Source organism: Chrysochloris asiatica, unplaced genomic scaffold (genome assembly GCF_000296735.1).
Source record: "Chrysochloris asiatica unplaced genomic scaffold, ChrAsi1.0 scaffold00074, whole genome shotgun sequence".
Lineage (NCBI taxonomy): Eukaryota > Metazoa > Chordata > Mammalia > Afrosoricida > Chrysochloridae > Chrysochloris > Chrysochloris asiatica.
The window spans coordinates 13,501,879-13,522,822 of record NW_006408592.1 but is presented as its reverse complement, the minus strand read 5'-3'; the positions used below and the strand labels follow the sequence as shown (position 1 = coordinate 13,522,822).

General features: G+C 37.7%; 1 protein-coding gene and 1 pseudogene across 1 annotated transcript in view; one reads left to right on the top strand and one right to left on the bottom strand.

Annotated features, from left to right (window-relative positions):
- The window catches only part of INTS4 (integrator complex subunit 4), a 169,032-nt gene that overhangs the window by 119,304 nt on the left and 28,784 nt on the right, over positions 1 to 20,944 (bottom strand). The window contains exon 4 of the mRNA XM_006864991.1: positions 10,519 to 10,625. Coding sequence (XP_006865053.1) covers positions 10,519 to 10,625 — 107 coding nt within the window. The remainder of the gene's footprint in view (positions 1 to 10,518; positions 10,626 to 20,944) is intronic.
- Positions 7,055 to 7,333, top strand: LOC102824357 (annotated as a pseudogene).

Here is a 20,944-nt window from a genome sequence, read left to right as displayed (position 1 = left end):
AAACAAGTTATATGAATTGTTGAATGTGAAACTGATGATGTGCCCTGTAAACTTTCACTCAATCCACAATAAAAACCTTAAATTAAAAAAAAAAGAATCATATACCCAACAAACTGTCCCTCACATACAATGGCAAAATTAGGACATTTCCTAATAAACAGAAATTAAAGGAATTTGTAGTAACCAGACGAACCTTACAAAAAAATACTAAACAGTGTTCTTTGAGAACAGCAGACAAGAATCTGAGATTTCCATACATGATACCACCACGGAGAACTCAATCCAGGTATGGTGGTGGTGGTGGTGATGTGCTGTGGAGTTGTTTCCAATTTATAGTGACCCTGTATAAAGTTTTCAAGGCTGTAAATCTTTACAGGAGAAGAAAGCCTGACCTTTCTCCTGTGGAATAGCTGGTAGTTTCAAACTGCTGACCTTGAGGTTTGCCGCCCAATTCATAACCACTACACTACCAGAAGTATTTAAAATAAAGCAAATTCAAAAGACTGAAAATAGGGAGACAGAGACATCAATTTATAATGAAGTCATCTATAAAAAAAAAAAAAAGAGGGAATAGCAGAGACACAGAACTTCCAATTTGCAAGGAAGTCAAGTAGATTTCAAGATAAAACAGACTTTTAAACTGAGAAAAAAACAACACATTACAGGGTTGTCGTGATCCACATAATAGAAAGCCTTTGTGTAATCAATGAAGTACAGGTATTTCTTTTTCCTTTTCCATTCTAGCATTAGTGATCAATGCTTATCCTATAATAGAATGGTCTTAAGAACAAAAAAAAGATAACAAGAGTTAATAAGGATGTGAAGAAACAGAAACCCTTATACATTGCTGATTTTGTATACTTGCTTCTCTAGAAAACCCAAATTAAGAAGGATCTGCACCAAGATCAATCTGACTCGTTCATCCTTTCTCTTGATTTTTCTTACCTCCCCCTTTTGCAAACTTAGCCTCATCATCTTTCCAAAAGAAAACAAACAACAAACAAGATCTCTCCTCTGCCTCATAAAAGTCTATTCATCCTCCATAACAAAACTGAACTCCTAATTAAAACTACATCGACCCAGAGAAGCAGTGACGCCAGAGACGATGACGTGGAGAGATGAAGTGGCTGGGGACTCTAGACCCAGAGAAGGCGAGGGGCTGTGTGCCTGACGACCAGGGGCAGGCTTGCAGGGTAGATCCTTTGATTGGATGATGATGCATGGAGGGGATTGTAACCATGGCAGTGAAATGATATACGATAGGATGACTGTAAGGCAAATGTTCTCCCCTGTAAACTATCACATAATTCACATTAAAACATTTTTTAAAAACTACATTGAGAAATCATGACACCTATTAAGGGTGGAGTGAAGATTAAGTGCTTGGCTGTTAATAAAAAGGTGACTTGTTTGAACTCATTAGCCACTCCAAAAGAGACAGATGTGGCAGTCTGCTTCCATAAATATTTACAGCTTTAGAAATCCTGTGAAGCAGTTCTACTCTGTCCTATATTGTCACTATAAGACATAACTGACTCATCCCTCAATGGGTTTTGATTTTGGAAGCACCTATTAGAATGGACTATATGAAGAAAAATGTGTCATCAGGATTATCTGGGCTTAAAATTAAACCTACTTTAGAAGAACAGGGAAACAGTTGAAAAAGAGAACAGCAAGTACAATGGTAAATTTTCTGTTAATGTATTTTACCCCATAAAATAAACTTTTAGAAAAGGCTCAATGAAGCATCTTAGGTCAGAGTTAGTTCTTTGCCCCTAGTTATCTAAAATACAAAAATGTGAAACATACATTTTTATGTCTTCAGAATACTTCACACAAATGTTGTTATGTGCCGTCAAGTCGGTACCGACTCATAGCGACCCTATATAGAGTTCCCAAGGAGCAGCTGGCTGGTGAGCTTGAAATGCCAACCTTGCAATTCAAATCAACGTTGCAGTCTAGTGCATTAACCTGCAGTGCCACACCAGGACTCCTTACACATATAGTAAGTGCCTAAAATAAAGCAATGGAACTGACTGAAAATTCAGAAATACTCAGATATGAAGCTGACCAATGACTCAGTCACAGTTAATATAGCAGGCTTTATATTTAGCATGTAAACATCATTTCTCATAACTAAATTGTTTACTGAACTACCAGCCCCTGGATTTGCTACCAGTGCTATAGATATTACTTGATTTTCAAACAATATAAAAGCTTCTAACTACTATTAAGGTAACCAGGCAACAGTGACGCATAACTGACCTATTACTTGCACACCAAGTCTTAGTCCAAAAGAGTGTCCGTTTAAATTCCACCCTCAGAGCAGCAATTACAATTTTATGAAGACCTTCACCTACAGGTCACTTCTTACATCACGACCTTCATTGTTAATAGCTGCCAAGTTTCCCGCTGCAGAGGATGCTATTTTGAGTTTTACACTTCACAATACCATTAAGGTGCCATCATTTTTATATTAATGGAATGAATAAGCAAGCCACATCCACTAATAAGGGTACTCTTTGTAAAAAATAAACCAACCAGAGAAAAACTACTGCTACAGAAAAAAGCAAAACAAAACCAGTATATATTTTTTTAAAGTGAGCACAGAGTTAAATAAAATGAAAATATTTTAATGACTTAGTTCCAGTGCATTTTTTTAATAAAAGCACAAACCAAAATGATATACAAATGATGTTAAGAGACACCTTCACCTAACAAACCACACATAATATATCTGGTTTGAAAGCATTTTATACATGTCCAAAAGCTCTATGATGTATCTGTTGTCTTCAAGAGCTAACTACACTTTTGCCATTGAATAAAAGAGGCAGTTGATCTTGATGTTAACTGTCATTAAGTCTGTTTTGATTCACAGTGACCCTGTACAGGGTTTCCCAGGAGTGGCTGGTGGGTTAGAACTGCTGATCTTGCAGCTAGAAGTCCAGTGCTTATCTTACAGCGGCACACCAGGAACCCAAACAGACAGTGGTTGTGGTTATGTGCTGTGGAGTTGGTTCTGCATCATAGAGAACCTGTATAGGGTTTCTAACGCTGTAAATCTTTAGAAGAAAGCCTCATCTTTTTCCCAAGGAGCTGCAAGTAGATTTGAACTGCTGACAATCACTGGCATTCTTCGGCGTGCAATTTTATCTCCGTCTCTTTTGTCAAGTGGCCTCTTCCATCCCACCCCCCACTCGCACCCTGTGTCTTTGTAGTACACTACTGATGAAGATTGAAGAGCACAGCCTTCGGTATGGATTACATCTCAAAGTAAAGAAAACAAAAATCCTCACCACTGGACCAATAAACATCATTCTTATCAACAGAGAAAAGACTGAAGCTGTCAAGAACTTCATTGTTCTTGGACCAACTATCAACACTCACGGAAGCAGCAGTGACGTATTGCATTAGGCAAATCTGCTGCACAAGACCTTTTTAAAGTGTTGAAGAGCAAAGATGTCAGTTTGAGGACTAAGGTGTTCCTGACCCAAACCATGGTATTTTCAGTAAACTCCTATGCATGTGAAAGCTGGATAGTGAATAAGGAAGACCATAGAAGAACAGATGCCTTTGAGTTATGGTGTTGGAGGAGAATATTCAAAGTGTCATGGGCTGTCAAAAGAACCAACAGATCCATTTTGGAAGAAGTGCAGCCAGAGTGCTCCTTGGAGGACAGGATAGCCAAACTTCGTCTCTCATACTTCGGACATATTGTCAGTAGGAACCAGTCGCTGGAGAAAGATATCATGTTTGGTAAGGTGGAAGGTCAGAGAAAAAGAGGAAAACCCCCAATGAGATGGATTGGCCAAGTGGCAGCATCGATGGACTCAAGTGTGGCAACAGTAGTGAGGTTGGCCCAGGATTGGGCAGTGTTTCATTCTGCTGTGCATAGAGTCGCTATGAGTCGGTACCGACTTGATGGCACCTAACAACAACAACAACCAGAGGTCCTTAAAGAGACAATGTTGTTGTGAAGTGGCGTTGAGTCAGTACTGACTCTTAGTGACCCTGTATAGGGTTTCCAAGGAGGGACTGGTGGGTTTGGACCACTGACCTTGTGGTTCAAACCAACCTTGCAGTCCAGTACTTACCCTAAAGCGCCACACCAGGACTCCAATTAGACATCAACAAAGTAACAATATTGTTGTTTTTAAGTGCTGTGGAGTCAGTTCCGACTCATAGCAACCCTGTACAGGGTTTTCGAGGAATGGCTGGCGAGCTTGAACTGCAGACCTTGTGGTTCAAACAGACTTTGCAGTCCAGCACATTAACCCACAGCGCCACGCCCAACAAATGATTTGAGATACACAAAATCAAGCACTGTAACATCAAATAAAAAGAACAAAATTCTGTACTTTCAAATAAATATGAGAGGGGAACACAACAGTAAACATCTACTTTCTGTATTGCCCCTACTGTTTCTGAAGCATTTTTCATGCTTGTCTCTCACTAAGAATTTTCAAGGTAATGCTGGCTGAGAATTTAAGAAGGGTTGAAAGAATGTTCTAGTGTACTGAAAATTACTAATTTTCAAAGAATACATAATAAAATGTAATTGCATTAGTTTCTTTCAGCTGCTGTAACAAATTACCAAAAACTGGGTGGCTTAAAACAACAGGAATTTATTCTCTCAACATTCTAGAGGCTAGAAGTCTGAAGTATTAAGGGGGCCCTGCTCTCTCGAGTATCCTAGGAAAAGAGCCTTCCTTGCCTCTCGCTCCTATTGGTTGCTGGCAATCGGTGGCATTCTTTGACTTACAGCAATTTACATGGCCTTCTCCACTGTGTACTTTGTATGTCTTCTTTTATAAGGACAGTAGTCATTGGACTTACACTGCCCATCCTACTTAAGTATGACTTCATCTTAACTAATTATATTTTCAAATTAGGTCACAGTCTAAGATTTCAGTGGGTATGAATTTTGGGGACAACATTCAACTCAGCAGCAGTTAGCACTAAAATTCTACCGAACTGAACCTTCAACAACATGAATGATTCTCACAAGCATTAAGCTGAGTGAAAACAGACAGTTAACAGGATACATACTACATGATTCCATTTATATAAAGACCCACAACAGAGAAAACTAATCTATAGTGAAAAATCAGAAAAGTGCTGAATTCAATGATTAGTTTGAGTAGTATTTTAGTGAATTATTTAGGATTTTCTATATACATAGTAATGTTATATGTGAATAGAGACAGTTTTACTTCTTCCTTTCCAGTGTGGATGCTCTAATTCTTTTCCTTGCCAGTCTTTAGCCATTAAGTATACCATATAATGCTGCTGTTAAGTGCTGTCAAATTGGTTCCGACTCAAAGAAGCAGCTGGTAGGTTTGAACCACTGACCTTGTGATTTGTAGTCCAGTGCACATCTTACAGTGCAACAACAGGACTCCAAGTATAATGTTAGCTGTGGGTTTTTCATAAATGTCCTTTACCATGTTGAAGAAGTTCTTTCACTTTTAGTCCTAGTTTTTAATATAAATGGATATTGGATTTCATCAAATGTTTTTTCTGCATCTAGTTAAATGATCATTTGTTTTTTGTTTTTTATTCTATTGATATGGTACATTAACCTACTTTCAGATGTAAAAATCAACCTTGCATTTCTACATCTATATTCGTAAGTGATATTAGTCTGTAGTTTTCTTTCCATGTGATGTCTTTGTCTGGTTCTGGTATCAGGGTAATACTGATCTAATCGAATGGGCTGGGAGATGTTCTCATCTTCTCTGTTTTTTAGAAGAGTTTGTGAACAATTCGTATTAATTCTTTATTAACTGTGTGGTAGAATTCGCCAGTCAAGAAGCCTAGCTTTTGGGAGTTTTTAATCAGTAATACAATCTTTTTATTATAGTGGTGGTGGTGTGCCATGGAGCTTCATCTTTCTCCCATTGAGCACCTAGGGAACTCGAACTGCTGACCTTGTGGTTAGCAGCCCAACTCGTAACCCACCATGATATTCTCTTATTTTTCTCTGAATCAGTTTTGGTAGTTTGAGTCTTTTTAGACATGTGTCCACTTAGGTGGTATATATAAGTGCTCTTCTTGGCATATAAGTACTCTTGGTATCTTTCATAATCTTTAATATTTCTGTCAGGTTAGTAGTAAAATCTTCTCTTTATTTTCAGATTCTGGAATTCTGTCTTCTCTCTTTTTTTCTTGGTCAGTCTAGGTCTGTCATTTTTGTTGATCTTTTCAAAGAGCTAGATTTTGGTTTGACTGATGTTCTTTTTTAAATTCTCTATTTAATTATCTCTGCTCTAGTTTGGAGTCCTGGTGTGTGGCACGGTGGGTTAATGCACTGGACTGCAAAGTCAGTTTGAACAACAAGGTCAGAGGTTCAAGCTCACCAGCTGCTCCTCAGAAACCCTATACAGGGTCACTATGAACCAGAACTGACTTGACGGCACTTCAACAGCTCTAGTTTTTAGTATGGTTTTCCTTTTGCTTGTGTGTTCTTTTTTTTCTACAGTGCCTTAAAATGGCTAAGTTACTTATATGAAAACTGTCTTCTTTTTAATACAGGCATTTATAGCTGTAAGTTTCCCTCTAAGTTCTACTCTAGAGTCCTGGTGTGGGTGCTGTGGGAAAAAGCACTGGATCACAAGGTTAGTTTGAACCACAAGGTTGGAGGTTCAAACTCACCAGCTGATCTTTGGAACCCTGTACAGGGTCGCTATGAGTCAGAACCGACTCAACAGCAACAAGTTCTACTCTAGCTACAGCCCATACATTTTGATATGTCTTCACTTACATATATCTCAAAGTATTTTGCAATTTCTTGACTCATTGGTAATTTTTTAAATTCTTGACTATGTTTTAAATTGGCTATGTTTTAAATATTTGCATATTTGTGATTTCATTTCATTTCTTTTTGCTATTCAATCCTAATTCTATTTTACTGTGTTCAGAACATAGTTTGTATTATTTAAAGAATGAATTTGACTGAGAGTCTCAGTCTGGGCAGCCAAAGAGTATGGCAGGGAATGGTCATCAGCACAAGGGTCATTTGATCACTGAGAAGGGCCAGCCCTCGCCCACAGTGATGGTGGTTATCAAGATGAACAAAGATGCACAGATGACAGCAGTAATTAACCAAAAGCTGATAGAAACTGGAGAAAGAGAACGTCTCAAAGAACTGCTGAGAACTAAATTAACTGAATGTGACTGGAAGGATCAATTGAAAGCCCACTAAAAAGAGGTAATTCAAGATGACGTGGTGGCTGAAATCACTGCAAAAGGCAGATCCCTGGTACCTGACAGTGTAAAGGAGGAGATCCTACAAAGAATAAGAACATTCCTTGCTCAGCATGCCAGCCTTTAAGACTGAATTAGATCATGGCATTCTATTGTTTTATCTTTGAAAGTGAAATGTGCCATAAATTAGAAATCAGTTTCCCAAAATAAAATCATTTTTTGTAAGATGGACTACAGTTTTCAGTAATGCTGTATACAATGTATTGACTTTTTCCCCTAAATGTATTATTTTAATAAATACTTCATGGATGAGTTTGAAGATGCCTGGAAAATAATAAATAAATGAATGAATGGATGGATGAATTTGATGGCATGCAAATCGTATTTCAATTTTCTAAAACAACTTTTAGCAAATTGTATGACAAAATGACAAATAAAAGTGACATTGTTGTTTCTGGGTGCCATCAAGTCAGTTCCGACTCACAGCAACACTGTATAGGATCTCCAAGGCTGTTTAAACTTTGCAGGAGCAGACAGAAAGCCGTACCTTTCTCCCAAGGAGTGGCTAGTGAGTTTGAACTAATGATCTTATAATTAGCAGTCCAATACTTATCCTACTATGTCACCACACTCCAAAAATGGTATTGTTGCTGTTGATAAATGTCATCATGATGGTACTGACGCACTGTAACCCTGTATGGGTTTCTGAGGCTCTACATCTTTGCAGGAGCATAAAACCTCATCTTTCTTGCACCGCGCAGCTGGTAAACTCAAACTCAAGACCTTCTGCTTCAGAGTCCAGTGTTTACCATACAGAGCCTCCATGCTCCAAAAATTACATTAGACAATAGAAACAGTAACTATAGCTACAATTTAAAGAACAGTCCTTATTTACTTCAGTCTTCTTGTTACAGGGTAGCCATTTCCTACGCTTCTCATTTTTGCCCTATTAAGAACCTCTACAGAGTACTGGTTTGGCATTGTAAGAAGCACTGGACTGCTAACTGCAACAGCCACAGTTCAAATCTACCAACTGCGCCTTGGAAACCCTATACAGTGTCGCTATGAATAGAAACCAACTTGACAGCATTTAACAACAACAAGAAGAATCTCTACAAATGGTAAAGAGAAGCACAAAAACAATACAATAAATCAGCCAAGGACATAAATGAGGAAATATAAATGAAAAACAAATATGAAGCCTCACTGCTGCTGCTGTTGTGTGATGTTGAGGTGTTTCCGACTCACAACCACCCTGTATAGTGCTTCTGAGGTTGTAAATCTTTAAAGGGGCAAAAAGTCTCATTTGCTGCAGAAGAATGGCTGCTGGATTCAAACTGCTGACCTTGTGGTTAGCAACCAAACATGTAACCCACTACACTATCTAGTAAACTTACAAGAGAAATACCATTTTCTACCTACCAAATGGTCAGGTTTATCTTTTGTATTTAAACATTCATATTCAAAGCTGGAATGATCAAATGGATTAAAGCACTATCATATCATGCTGCTGGGCAGATAAACTGAAAGACTTTGGGAAAGCAACTGGGCAAAAACTACCAAGAATCTTAAGAAAGTTTTCTTCAATAAATTCAACTAGCAATTCCACTTTGATAATCTGTTTAGAAGATATTCTAAACTGATAATATTCACTGCAGTATTATTTACAACTTAAAAATTGATTAATATTCAAAAACAAATAACAGGACAATGCTTAGGTAAACTACGGTATTAAATAAAAGGACAAAATACCATGTGGTTATTAATAATTGTGTTTATAAAGCATTTTCAATGTAAAGAAATATATTAGTTATAATATTAGTGAGAAAGTAAAATAGTATATAGAATATATTTTGCTTTCTCACTAATAACTAATGTTATTTCTCACTAATAAAACAGCTATGTGTTAAATAAACAATAGGAAACAACCCATGTAAAAAAATCAGAAAGCAATACATTAAAAAGCTAACAATGGTTGTCTTTGGGTAGTGAATTATAAATATACTTTTTTCTTAATAATATTCAGTATTTTTCCAATTTTTCTGAGTAGAAATTTTTACAATAAAAAGTATATTTAAATAAAACTTAAGAACTTGTTACCTTAAGCATAACAACCCATTTAATGGATACCTCTCTTGTACGTACTGCCTCATGGACCCATATATATTCTTCTATATGGGACATATACACACTGATATCCCCAGTATGTGTATGTCCCATACACATATCATCCCCAGTTTTTTTCCACTTAGGTTTTAATATTGTACTTCTTAAAGTTTTTATATTTTCCTTTGTCTTAGATAAATGAAGCTCTTTCCTGGGGCTCAGAAATAGCTTCCTAATTCTATGAATATAATTGTTGTTGTTGTTGTCAACCCAGAGCGACCCTGTATAGATTTCCAAAGAGCAACTGGTAAGCTTCAACCACGGACCCTGCAATTCAAACAACTTTGCACTCTCACACATTAGCCCACAGCGCCGACATATAATACTCTTCAATAATTCAAACATATTTGTTTTCTTATATTCTCAAAATAAAGTTATGAAAAAAGATTAAAAGTAAAGCCAGTCTTAGGAGGCTCTAGGGGTTACTGTTATACAAAGAAGGTGGCTAATGAAAAGCTTCAAATTAAACAAAGGCACAATTCATATGCCATGTATTTCTTTTTTAATCAGAAAAAATAAACATTCAAAAATTGTCCTAAATAGTTGCTTGTGTTTATTCAGTCTGTTTATTAAAGCAACACAGCTTAGTAAAAAGAACATGGGCTTGGAGTCAGAGAGACCAGAGCTTATACTGTGACTTTAAAACTTACTAGCTGTGAAAATTAGGCAAATTCAACTTCTTACCCTCAATTTCCATCTCTGTAAAACAGATAACAGTACTTATCTAAAGGACTATGAGAACCAAATGAAAAATTGAATGCAAAGCACCATATTGAACAAGTACATATGAGGGGGCTTCAAAAGGCTCATAAAAAAATGGAATGAAAAGATAATAGAATTTTTCCACAAATCTTTGGAACCATCCTTGTATATTAAGCACAATATACATGGTAATTATGACAACTATTTTCATTTTGTTTGGAAGAATAAGGAAGTTCATTTTCTAACAAGTTATTTTTATGCCCAATTCAACAAGAAGAAACATGAAAATGGTGAAAGCCCTTGAGACCATTAGGAATTCTTGGTGACCCCTCAGTTACAGGTTTAAGATGACTTTGAACAGATCTAAACCAGATTGTAGAGCTCACACCAGTTCTCCAAATTTACATAAAGAAACGCCCCTGTGTCTAACCATTATAGTCTTACCTTGCAGGCTACATCAACTAATCGCATCTGAATAGCTTGATTCTCTGGGAGTTTAGTGCCAATTGCAAGCAAAGTGTCCAGCAGTTGAGCTAGGACTTGATGAGACTCTAAAAAGGAAGATGGAAAGTTGGGTTGTAGAATTTCAAAAGGAAACCACTATATAAACTAAGTTTACTTGGGCAAAAGATGTTGAAAGTTGTCAACTGGGTCCTACTGTTTGATTTTTGACCCCCCTCAACTAAACACTAAGTTTTTAGAGGGATCACATCTAAAACTTTGAGTCCTTCACTAGCAATTCCATTTTGCACTGAGTGCAGTCCTATACACATAGTAGGTGCTTTCAAAAAAAAAAAAGTGCTGTGCTTAACCAATTCAAGAGCTTTTCATTGCCTTCAAGATAAAGTACAAACTCCTTAGCAGGCATATTATATACAAGGGGACTTCAAAAAGTTTGTGGACAAATTCCATTATCTTTTCATTCCAGTTTTCACAATCTTTTTGAAGCTCCTTTATACATACCTACATACATTGCCCTGCATGCTAGTTAGTGCTGCATACCTTAGCAGTCTATCTCTGTCAAGTCTCCATTAGCATCCTTTTTACTCACCTGTTTATGATTTCTTATCTTGCTTTGTTCAGCTAACTTCTCTACCTAGAATGCCTTCCCCCACACTTAACTCAACCTTAAACCCATCCCCACAGTAAACACCTACTAATCCTTTAAGAGTCAACTGAAGTTTCACAGACTCTTACTTTTCCTAATCCCAAAATAAACTGATCATTTCCTCTTCCATACTTCCACTAAATCCTCTACAACAAAATCAGGAGACTGACATGAGACCCTTGAGAGTAAGAACTACGTTTGTTTTATTTACCTTTGTATTCTCAGAATCTAGCACTACTTTTATATGCACAAAGGAAGTTTAATAAATGTGCATAGAGCCAAATCTGAACAAACCTATAGCAATTTCCATAGCCAGATTTTTTCTTCTAATCTAAAAATCTCTTCTTTCTTTGATTATAATGCTTTGTAATGCTGGGTATGTAACAAGATTTTAATTGGCAATAAAATAATCAATTTATATTAATTATGGATATCTCATGTATATTTAAACAACTGTAGCTATCTTTTATTGATATTACATGACACAAATTTTTTTCTATATTACCAGTATAAAGTTTATACTAGCTATTTAAAGTTAGCTAAAACTATTAGTCCATTTAAGAAAAATATTAAATCATACTAGAGGAATGAAGCAAACATGGCAAAAACTGTACACATGATATATACATATATGGCTGGTTTGAAAAACACTGGCTAAATCACTTCTCAGTAAGATTTTCCATTAAACATTAGCTTGAACACATGTATTTATCTTTGTTTCATCCTAAAATCTCATTAATGTAAGAATACAGGAATTAAAAAGGTATGAGCCCACAAGGAAAACTGGAGGGGAAAAAAGGGACAGATAAGAAAAGTCAACACATTTTTAAGTGATGGAAAGGAAATAGAGAAATTGACAAAAGTAAGCAATCCAATATTAAATGCCTATTGAGTACAATAAAAGTACAAAAGAATTGCATTCTAGCTATAACATCCACAAAAGCTTTGGAAAATGGAGACACACACACAAAAATGGGAATGAGGCAAAGACTGGTTTGAAATCTCTGATAAGTAGTTAAACCCTTGGCTCTTTCCCTATCCTACACAGTCTGATGACCACTGAAATAGAGATCTATTCTGTATAGAAATAAAAAATATCTCAATTTTGGAGATACCAGGTGAGGACAAAAAGGAGGTACAGTGAAATCGAGGGAATGAAGAGAAAGTTGATATATAAATAATGAGATACCCCATCTTCTCCCAGAAACCTTCAGTTGCATTGGCTCCAAGACTGGCAGCCAGGCATTTATGTCTTGTTAGTAGGAGATTCATGAACTCTGAACTAGAAAAACTGATGGGCCCAAGGAAAAACACCAAAGATAATAACATTTAAAAGTCCTCCAAAGATATGGCCCAGCCACCGTACTATCACCCTAGAGTGGAGGTTGGCTACCAGTTGAGCACATCATACACCAGAACATGCAATCAGCTTTTTAGTGTCTCATCTTGTATTTAAATGCAAGGTCAAGGATCAGCAACAGGAGTCTCCAACATGAAAGAAACAAAAATCAAACAGAAAAGAAGAAACTTAGGAGGTAAAGAAACCTCCAACACCATCATGTAGTTGTCAAGTGCCACTGAGTTGGTTCTGATGGCTATTGACCTTGCATAGGGTTTCCAAGGAGCAGCTGATGGGTCTGAACTGTTAATCCTGCAGTTAACACTCCTGTGCTTATCCTACAATGCCACACCAGGTCTCGAACACCATCTTGTTGTTAGGTGCTGTCGAGTTGGTTCTGATTCATACTGACCCTATGCACTAAAGAATGAAACAATGCCTGGTCCTGTGTTGTCCTCACAATTATTGTTAAGCTTGAGCCCATGTGTCAATACATCTACTTGGGGGTCTTCCTCTTTTTCACTGATCCTCCAATTTACCAAGCTTGATGTCCTTCTCCAGAGACTGGTCCATTCTGATAATATGTCCTAAGTATGAAAGACATAGTCTCACCACTGTGGCTTCCAAGGAGCATTCTGGCTGCACTTCTTCCAACACTGATTGTTTTTCTTCTGACAGTCCATAGCACTTATAATATTCTCCTCCAACACCATAACTCAAATGCATTAATTCTTCTATGGTCTTCCTTATTCACTGTCCAACTTTCACATGCATATGAGGCTATTGAAAATATCATGGCTAAGGGGAGACGCACCTTTACTGCTCACAGTGACATTTTTGCTCTTGAACACTTTAAAGAGATCCTGAACATCAGATGTGCCTAATGCAATACGTTGGTTAATTTCCTGACTGCTGCTTGTATGAATGTTGATAAGTAAATGTAAGCAAAATGAAGTCTTTGACAACTTCACATTTTTCTCCATTTATCATGATGCTATTCATTGGTCCAGTGTTTTCTTTACACGGAGAGGTACAACTTATATTGAAGGCTATGGTCTTTGATTTTCGTCAGCAAATATTTTAAAGTCACTTTGCTTTCAGGAAAGCTAGGCTGTATTATCAGCATATCATAGGATGTTAATGAGTCTTCCTCCAACCCCAATGTCTTGTGATTCTTCATATAATCCAGATTCTCATTTTATTTGCTCAGCACTCATACATATAGTGAAAGAATACAACCGAAGCACACACCTTTCAAAATTTTCATCATCATTCAGTGTCCCCTCGATATGTGCACAACTGTCTGTTGGTCAATGTACAGGTTTCTCATAAGCACAATTAAGTATTCCTTAATACACATCCTCTGAAATATTGCCCATAGCTTGTCATGACCCACACAGTCAAAAACCTTTGCATAGTCAATAAAGCACAGGTAAACATCTTCCTGATAGTTTCTACTTTCAGCCAAAATCCATCTGAGGCCAGCAATGATTTTCCTTGTTTCACATTCTCATCTGAATCCAGCTTGAATCTCTGGCACTTTCCTGTCAATATACTGTTGCATCCGTTTTTTAATTATTTTGAGCAAAGCTTTACTTGCATGTAATATTAATGATATTGCCTGATAATTTCCACATTCCTTTGGGTCACCTCTCTTTGAAACTGGTACAAATATGGATGTCTTTCGATAAGTTGGGCACAGATAAGGATCTCTTTCAAATTCCTTGGCATAGATGAATTAGTGCCTCCAGTGCTGCATCAGCTTGTTGAAAGATTTCAATTTGTATTCTCTCAATTTCTGAAGCTTTGTTCTTTGTCAATACCCTAAGTGCACCCTGGACTTCATCCTTAAGTAACAAAGGCTCTTGATTATATGTTATCTCTTAAAATGATTGAACATCATCCATTTCTTTTTGGTACAGTGACTTTACACATTTCTTGCATCTTCCTGTGATGTTTTCTGCATCATTCAATATTTTGTCCATAGTATCCGTCAATATTGCAAGTTGAAACTTGGAATTTTTTCTTCAGTTCCTTCAGTTTGAGAAATACTGAGTGTGTTCTTCCATTCTGGTTTTTGAACTCCAGGTCTTTGCACAATCCATTATAATACTTGACTCTTCTCAAGCTGTCCTTTGAAATTTTCTGTTCAGCTCTTTTATTTTCTCATTTCTTCCATTTGCTTTAGCATTTCTATGCTGGAGAGTAAGGTTCAGAGTCTTTTCTGACATCCATTTTGGTCTTTCCCTTCTTTCCTGTCTTCTTAATGACCTTTTACTTTCTTCCTGTATGATGTTCTTGATGTCATCCCACAACTCTTCTGGTCTTCAGTCATTTGTGTCTAATACAACAAAATCAAGAATCTGTTTTTGAGATGATCTCCAAATTCAGGTGGGCTATATCCAAGGTCAAAATTTGGCTTTCATAAGCTTGTTTTAATTTTCTTCAGCTTCAGCTTGAACTTGCATATGAGCAATTGGTGGTCTGTTCCATAGTCTGCCCCGGACCAGGTTTTGGCTGATGTGATGGAAGCTTTTTAACCATCTCTTCCCACAGACAAAGTCAATTTGATTTCTGTGTATGCCATCTGTATGGTCCATGTGTATAGTCTCCTTTTAAAAGGTATTTTCAATGAAAAAGTCATTGGTCTTGCAATATTCTCTCATGCGATCTGCAGCACAGTTTCTATCACTAAGGCTATATTTTCCAAATATGGCCTAGGCGATAGAAATGAAGAGATGTGGGGGTGACATCAAGAGCATCATACAGAAGAAAGTAAAAAATTATTAAGAAAACAAGAAAGAAGGAAAAGATCAAATGGATGTCAGAAGAGACACTGAAACTTGCTCTCCAGTGTAGAGATGATAAAGCAAATGGAAGAAATTACTAGGTAAAGGAGCTGAGCAGAAAATTTCAAAAGTCAGCTAGAGAAGACAAAGTCAAATATTACAACAAAATGTGCAAAGATCTGGAGTCACACAACCAAAAGGGAAGAACACACTCAGCATTTCTCAAGCTGGGGGAACTGAAGAAAAAAAACTCAAGCCTCGACTTTTGTTATTGAAGGATTCTCAGAAAGCATCAAAAGAAGATGGAAGAAAAAAGAAAAAAACAAAGAAGATGGAAGGAATACACAGAGTCACTTTACCAAAAGAAATGGCTGTTGTTCAACAGTTTCAAGAGGCAGCATATGATAAACAGCCAATGATACTGAAGGAAGAAGTCCAAGGTGCACTGAAGGAATTAGCAAAGAACAAGGCTCCAGGAATTGATGGAATAAAAATTGAAATCTTTCAACAAAGTGAGGTGGCACTGGAGGCACTCACTCATCTATGCCAAGAAATCTGGAAGACAGTGTCTGGCCAATGGATTGGAAGATATCCGTATTTGTGCCCATTCCAAAGAGAGGTGACCCAACAGAATGCGGAAATCATCGGACAATATGATAGCCAATACAAGCAAAGTTTTGCTAAAGGTAATACAGAAACGGATGCAAGCATACATTGACAAAGAACTTCCAGAAGTTCAAGCCAGATTCAGAAGAGGCCGTGGAACAAGGAATATCACTGCTGATGTCCGATGGGTCTTGATTGAAAGCAGAGAATACCAAAAAATGTTTATCTGTGCTTTATTGACTACGCAAAGGCTTTTGATTGTGTGGATCACAAGCTATGCACAACATTACGAAGTGTGAGTATTCCAAAACACTTAATCGTGCTCATGCAGAATCTGTACCTGGATCAAGAGGAAGTTGTTCAAACAGAACATGGGAACACTGAATGGTTTAAAATTAAGAAAGGTGTGTGACAGGGTTGTATTCTTTCACCATACTTATTCAAACTGCATGCTGAGCAAATCATCCGAGAAGCTGGGTTATATGAAGAAAAACGCGGCATCAGGATTACAGGAAAACTCATTAACAACCTGCAATATTCAGATGACACAACCGTGCTTGCTGAAAGCGAAGAGGACTTAAAACACCTACTGAAGAAGATCAACGAGCACTGCCTTCGGTATGGATTGCATCTCAATGTAAAGAAACAAAAATTCTCACCACTGGACCAATAAACAACATTCTTATCAACGGAGAAAAGATTGAAGTTGTCAAATTACTTCATTCTTCTTGGGTCAACTATCAACACTCATGGAAGCAGCAGTCAAGAAATCAAACAACGTATTGCATTAAGCAAACGTGCTGCACAAGACCTTTTGAAAGTGTTGAAGAGCAAAGACATCAGCTTGAGGACTAAGGTGTACCTGACCCAAGCCATGGTATTTTCAATAACTTCCTATTCATGTGAAAGCTGGACAGTGAAAAAGGAAGACCATAGAAGAATTGATACATTTGAGTTATGGTATTGGAGGAGAATATTGAAAGTACCATGGGCTGCTAAAAGAACAAACAGATCTGTGTTGGAAGAAGTGCAGCCAGAGTGTTCTTTGGAGGCAAGGATGGCCAAACTTCGCCTCATACTTCAGACAAATTGTCAGAAGGGACCAGTCGCTGGAAAAGGGTATCATGTTTGGTAAGGTGGAGGGTCAGAGGAAAAGAGGAAGACCCCAGCAAGATGGATTGGCCAAGTGGCAGCATCAATGGGCTCAAGCATGGCAACAGTTGTGAGATTGGCCCAGGATCAGGCAGTGTTTTGTTCTGTTGTGCATAGGGTCGCTGTAAGTCAGTGCCAACCCGACTGTATCTAACAACAACAACAATCCTTCCTCTTTGTCTCTAGCCTTTGCATTCCAGTCACTAGTAATTATGAATATATCTTGACTGCATATTCGATCAATTTCAAACTAAAGAAGTTGGGCGAGTTCTTCCATTTCAATTTCAGTGGCTTCAGTGGTTGGTGTGTCAATTTGAATAACAGTGGCATTAACTGGTCTTTCTTGCAGTTGTATGGATAATTTCTTATCTCAGACAGCATTACACTTCCAAGACAGATCTTGAAATGTTCTTTTAGATGATGAATGTGACACCATTCCTCTTTCAGTTTGTCATTCCCAGCAAAGCAACCATATGATTATCAGAATCAAAATGGCCAATACAAATTCACAGTCCATTTCAACTCATTAATGCCCATAATATCCATCTTTATGTGACCCATTACTTTTTTGACAAATTTCAATTCTTCTAGATTCATCCTCTTTATGTTCTATGTTCTGATTATCGATGCTTACAGCTGTTTCTCCTCATTCTGACTCATGCCCCATCAGCAAATCTAAGTTCTGAAAGTTTTACTCTTATCACATCAGTCTTCCCCAGTTGTATTCTGAGTGCCTTTCAACCTGATGAGCTCATCTTCCAGCACTCTATCTGACAATATTGGTGCTCTTCATCATGTTTCAATATTCAATTTTCTTGTGCTATATGTCAGTGCTATTCATGCCGTTATCCATGGTTAAACATTCAAAAGCAGTTCATCTCTCCTTCCTACTCTTATTCTGTAAGCTCACCTGAAACCTGTCCACCATGGGTGTATTCTTCTGGTATTTAAAATACTGGTGGCAGAGTTTCCAGTATCATAGCAATACACAAGCCACCAGAGTACAGCAAACTGACAGACAAATGGTAGTTAAAAGCTATCATCAGCAGGATTCAAACTATGCAAGGAATCCCCAAGGGATTTCAAGTCTAACCACTTAGGATTTCAAGTCCATCCACCTAGCAAATCAGCCATGAGTACTTACACCATCATGTTGCTGTTGTTGTTATGTGCTGCCAAGTCATTTCCAACTCACAGTAACCCGATATAGAGTTTCCAAGGAGTGGCTGGTGAGTTTGAACCACTGACATTGTGGTTCAAACTGATCTTGAGGTCAAGTGCTTATCCTATGGTGCCACACCAGAACTCCTAACACCATTTAATTTATATCTTTAGAAAAATAAGCCTAAACAACTGCTGTAAAAAGCTATCTAAAAAAAAAAAAAAAAAAAGCTATCTAAATCTCTTAACTCTTGCCTCTGAGAAATCATAAATCTAAATCATAAATCCTAGTTTCTTCTCCTGAGTTCCAGATGTCCAAAACTATTAGACATCTCCACATGACAAAAAACGAAGCCTCAGTATTTCTTCTCTAACCCACTAAGCTCATCAAACCAGATTCTTCAAAGCTGTCAAATTATTTTTCTAAAACAAAGTTTGATTATTTAAAGCCCTTGCTCAAAAAACTTTACATGGTGTCACTACCTACAAAAAGAACATTTAAACTCAACTCTCTAAACAACCTACCCTTTAGCTTCAAAACATTTTTCCTTTTTTTTCCTTCAGTCCTCTGCAACTCCTACTAATTTTTCATGACACTATACAGTTCTTCAAATCTCTCCTGTATTTTCCCGGCTCCTTCCCTTTCATCATAGTGTTTCTTCTTGCCATTACCTTTCACCATCTCTGACTTTCCAAATCTACCTCTTCACTAAGCCTCTCTCCAAATCCCAAGAGTTGGCACTGATCTTACCTTTTCCTTTGTTCCCACAGCATTCTATATATACTATCTCTTAAGACATGCACTGTTATTATTAATGGTGTTTAAGTATTAGAGAGGCAGATACATATAATATACTCAGAGTGTCTAGCCAAGTGTTTGCTAAGGAATTACAGCACTCACACCAAAAACAAAATCCAAACCTATGGCCAAGAAGTTGATTTTAACTCATAGTGACCCTATACGAAAGGGAGTCCTGGTGTGGCACTATAGGATAAGCACTGGACCGTAAGGTTGGTGTAAACTACAAGGTTGGCAGTTCAAACTCACCAGTCTCTCCTTGGAAATACTACACAGAGTGGCTTTGAGTCAGAACCAACTCAAATGGAAGCAAAATATCAAATCTTTCTCCATGTGTTAAATTCAAACAAAACACTTTGAGCCCACAAAGAACAGACTACACTCTTAGAAGAGTCTTATTCTAAGTCTGGTCCTGCCAAAAATATAGTGACTTCAGCAGTTAATTTTCCTCAGCTATGAAATAAGAGTTGGATTAAATAATCTCTATGGTCCTTTCCAGTGTGATCTTCTATGAATCTAGATGGGCAAAGAATGTGAAACCACGAAGACCTAGATCAAATATTTTAGATATAACTAAGCAAGCAGCTGGTGAATGTGAACCATCGACTTTGCACTTCAAACCAACCTTGCAGTCCAGTGCATTACCCCACAGCACCACACCAGGACTCTGTATATATAGAAATATACACCCACAAATATGTTAAGTGCTTTATATATATATAGATTTCTAATGTGGTGCTGAAGGACAAGCACTGGACCACAAGGTTGGTATGAAGCACAACATCAGCAGTTGACACTCACTAGCCACTCTGTGGGAAAAAGATGAGGTTTTCTTCTCCCACCAAGATTTAAAGGCTTGTAAATCCTATACAGGGTTGCTATGAGTCTAAATCAACTCAATGGTACTAAACAACAATAACAAAGATATAAGTATATAGCAAGAGAGAATGAAAGATTATTTTGTGTTACTTATTTCTTGTTCAATTTCACAGTATAAATTTAAATTGATATACACATATCCAAGAATGTAGTGGAATATATTGTTGTTGTTAGGTGCCACTGAGTCAGTACTGACTCATAACAACCCTATGCACAACAGAACGAAACACTGGCTGGTCCTGGGCCAACCTCACTATTGTTGCCAGACTCGAGGCCATTGATGCTGCCATTTTGTCAATCCATGTCGCTGGGGGTCTTCCTCTTTTTCTCTGACCCACCACCTTACCAAACACGATATCCTTCTCCAGCAACTGGTCCCTCCTCACAATATGTCCAAAGTATGATAAACGAAGTTTGGCCATCTGGCCTCCAAGGAGCACTCTGGCTACACTTCTTCCAACACAAATCTGTTTGTTCTTTTAGCAGCCCTTGGCACTTTCAATATTCATCTTCAACACCATAAGTCAAAAGCATCTATTCTTCTGTGATCTTCTTAGACATTACCGAATACTATGAGGGCATGATTTGCTAGGTCTGGGGACTCAGGACCATAGTCTGAGGGACACTATGATCAAGTGGCATAATAGTCCACAAAGACAATGTTCTACATCTTACACTGTTGTTGGTAAGTGCCGTCAAGTCTGTTCCAGCCCATATTGAACCTGTAAAGGGTTTCCAAGGAGCAGCTGGTGAGCTTGAACCACCAACCTTGAGGTTCAAACCGACTTTATACTCCAGTGCATTAACCTACAACACCACACTAGGACTCCACACCTTACACTGGTAAGTAGCAATTAGGATCTTAAAACCTTATGAGCAGAACAAACAAGATGGCGGATCAGGTGGACGTATAGCAGAGAGCTCCGCCAACAACAACACAGAATACCCGACCAAGCAGGTTCAGGGGATGGTCCCAGAACTCTGAACCACATATAAAAGAATACTTAGAAGGTTGGAAGGCTCACAGCTGGGGGAAT